At 39.4% G+C, this 3510-nt stretch overlaps 1 protein-coding gene across 2 annotated transcripts in view; it reads right to left on the minus strand.

Annotated features, from left to right (window-relative positions):
* Positions 1–2201: 2201 nt before the first annotated feature.
* Positions 2202–3510, minus strand: part of LOC108756475 (potassium channel subfamily K member 18-like) — an 18683-nt gene continuing 17374 nt past the window's right edge. The window contains exons 6-7 of one of the 2 annotated variants that reach the window (XM_018500324.1): positions 2921–3292; positions 2202–2407 (exon numbers count right to left, since the gene is read on the minus strand). In XM_018500324.1, coding sequence (XP_018355826.1) covers positions 2225–2407; positions 2921–3292 — 555 coding nt within the window. In that variant the 3' untranslated portion in view covers positions 2202–2224. Of the gene's footprint in view, positions 2408–2844; positions 3293–3510 lie in introns of both variants that reach the window. The other variant, XM_018500323.1, reaches the window with a different exon arrangement.

A 3510-nucleotide genomic window follows, 5' to 3' on the forward strand; every position in this document is an offset into this window, starting at 1 on the left:
AATTCGTTACCGTTACTGTTATAGACAAAAAAAAATTACAATCATTACTGAAAAAAGTGACGGAAACGGTAACGGTTACAAGTAACGCATTACTTTTCAACTCTGAATATTTATATATGTTTATACATATTTATACATATTCATACATAACAAATTTTTTACCGGGCTGTGTGAAACAAAATATCAACCATATCTAAAGGCGCGAACTTTAAGCGGTATGATTCGCTAATTTTAAATAATTATAAATTATTATATAATTTAAAACCTATATAGCCTTGATACTTTGATATAAGAATTTTAAAATAATTTTAGAAATCTATTCTTTAACACTGCTACAGTCTTTACTGAATACTTTATAATATAACTTAATTAGTATATTTATAATAATAATGTAATAGGATAATTGTGTGTTGTATAGGTTAGAATTATTCAATATATTTTTTGAATATATATATGTATATATAATATATATACAAACTATTCGTGTAATATTCGGAATACATAGTTGGACTTATCGGACATAAAATTCGAATACTCGATAGAGATAACCTTACGCTGCGCGTAAGTAATTTGACAACAATAATGGATAATATACAGTCGACATTTGGTTGAGGAAAAGCTTTCACTGTCAATTATAACATCTTTATTTTTCTTCTATCTTTTTGAACTATGACGGACATTTGTCTTTTATTCTTCGCTTATCATATATAGTTCCTGTGCATAGCCTCGCAAATTAAAATATAAAACTAAATGACATATATATAGTTTTTTAAAAATTGTTGAACATAAAAATGATTCTGTAATCATTACAAATCGTTTGTAACCAAATGAACGTCTCAACAATGTCTGAAAGATATTTAGGAGATATTTGAAGATTTGGAATATCTATCAGACCTTTAAGCGTTTTTTAAATATTATCTTGAATGTTACTCATTTAGGTAGTCTTGTCTCGTGTGGTGCCAAAAAAAAATCCTTATAATGGCGAAAACTCGCAATAAATTATTTTTAATAAAAGTTTTATCTACGAACAAAATATTTCTTTATGTCGCAGTCCTCTTTCAGAGTTTTTATAAATTGTTAACAGTTTTCACATCCTCCGCCATATTTGATATTTAGAGTACTTTTATATGCTTATAGTTGCCATGTCATCGCATTGTACAGATATGCAGTTTTCTGTAAAGGTTGTCGATCTGTCTTTTCGTTTTTCTTTGCCTGTTTCGTATTCTGTTTTATAATCAGAATTCACATGAATCGTGAATAGGTTCTTGTATTTTATTTAGTATTTATGTTCCACGACATAATTGGATATGATTTTGTTCTTAATTCTTAATATCTCACCTAATGTTTTTCAATTATGTATTCAGAATACGTTCAATTCGTTTTTCTTCTTTTAACAAAAACGTTAAAAAGTCTCGGTAATCACCGAATTAACAACTCGTTGTCGATATTTCTCAACCGTTTATCGTCCAATCACATTAATTAATTTTTCATAAAAATAATTCCCGTATCTATTTAATTTTTCATCGTTTTCAAATAACAATAACCATCGACATTTCGATGATTTGTCATTGTTCGTCTCTTCAGACTCGAGGTGTGGAAATTCCGAGGTTTTCGCCTATCCACAGCAGCAAGCACTTTAGCATCTGTGAAATCTGCGGCACAGGTCACATAAAAACGTTATCTAGGGTGGGCAGGTTCTTCCTAGTGGGTGTCGAGGTAACGCCGCAACTAACTCCCTCATCTTCAAACGTAACCATTTTCTCACGACTTCTGGTAGCGATGTTGCAACCACCACCACTACCACTATCTAGTAATCGCACCTGGTTGGTGGTGATCACTGCGGTGGCAACCGGGGGTGCGATCGTCGAGGAAGGCCTAAGAACCGATGCGGGAGGTGGCGGTGGTACTGCCATATCCGTTACGGCAGCTGCGAGATTGAACTCGCTGACGCTGCGCGGCACAAAATATTCAAAGTGCAAAGAACTCTCCTGCTGCCGGTGTTGATAATGATGTGGCAACTGTTGTTGATGTTGTTGATGTTGTTGCTGTTGCTGATGAAGATGATGATGTTGCGTCGGCGACAAACAGCTCCTTCTTAACGGCTGGCCCCGCTGGAACTGTTGAACGCTGGCGCCCGAAGATGACGAGTTGCTCGCTGTCCTGCCGGTAGCATCCAGCGGCAACGTCTTCTTGCGTGGCAGCGAATGATGGCCTGGCGACAACTTTATGGCAGTGTTCGAGGGATGGGCCAGGAGCTTGCCGTCGCCGGGGCTCCTGGCCTGATGCTGTCAGGAACTGGCCGACACCATTGACATGGCGATCGCCTCCTCTTCTTGTTCGGACAATCGCGAATCGCTGGTGCCGCCTCCGTCATCGAGATCGGCCTTGAGACCGGAAGTGGCGCCTGCTGCAAAGAAAAAGAGAGGGACCACGCGTGACTCGTGACTGCCACTCGTCTCGGCGGTTGTACAACCGCGCTGTTGTCGCGCTGTTCTTTTCGATCGTATTTTCCGGAAATTCTCAGTTTCTTCGGTCGCGATTGGCATTGGTAATGACGACAACTTTTATTACGTAAAACAACGGGGCACTCGCAAGATAAAACCGTTCCGCAACGTAGCGATTACGTTTGATTGATGCATATTATATCCGGTTTGGTATCGAACTAATTGATATTATTACAGGTTTTTTTTTTTTTGGCGTGTATATGCTGCTGCTGCAGTTTTTGAACGCGACAAATGCTTGACGGTCGATAAAATAATCAACGATTCACGATGCTCTCTCTTTCTATCTCTCGTGGAAGACTTTCATCGTTGATTCCCCACCGAATGCCTTCATCAGGGATACCTGTACCACCGATAGGTCCGACCACCACGCCCGACGACATGCCGCAGGTTCTACCGAAGACCCTGACCACGCGTACCACCTCCTCCTGGACGAGGTTGAAGCACATGGCGATCAGGCCCATCCCAGCGAGGATGTAGAGCGCGCATGCACACAGGCTGAACTCCTCCAGGGTGGTTGAGGGCGCGTTGCGTCCCACCGGCATCAGGTCTCCAAAGCCGATCGTACCGAGGCTGGTGAAGCAGAAGTACCCGCCCTCCAACAAGCTCCAGCCTTCCAGACGATTGAACATGATCGCGCCTCCGCATATATACACTAGCATTATCGCCAGGCACAAGCTGATCGGTATCCTGACGGGATTGGTCTCTAGCATGTACGCCGGTGATGAAGTCGATGATAAGGACAGCGAACACGGATGAAAGTGTCGCTTGCCGTTACCCGTTGTCACATCCTGAATCGTAGGCATAAAAAATAATTCATATGAAAAATATAAAATGTGTGATCAAATTGTTTCATGAAGAAGAAAAGATTTTACATATTAAATTAAAATAGATTCCAGTATAATAATTATTAAAATTATATATACATACATACATATACACACACACACATATATATATATATATATACACATACGAGTATATATAAAATTATGAGAAAAAAATTGTA

Source organism: Trachymyrmex septentrionalis, unplaced genomic scaffold (assembly GCF_001594115.1).
Source record: "Trachymyrmex septentrionalis isolate Tsep2-gDNA-1 unplaced genomic scaffold, Tsep1.0 scaffold127, whole genome shotgun sequence".
NCBI lineage: Eukaryota > Metazoa > Arthropoda > Insecta > Hymenoptera > Formicidae > Trachymyrmex > Trachymyrmex septentrionalis.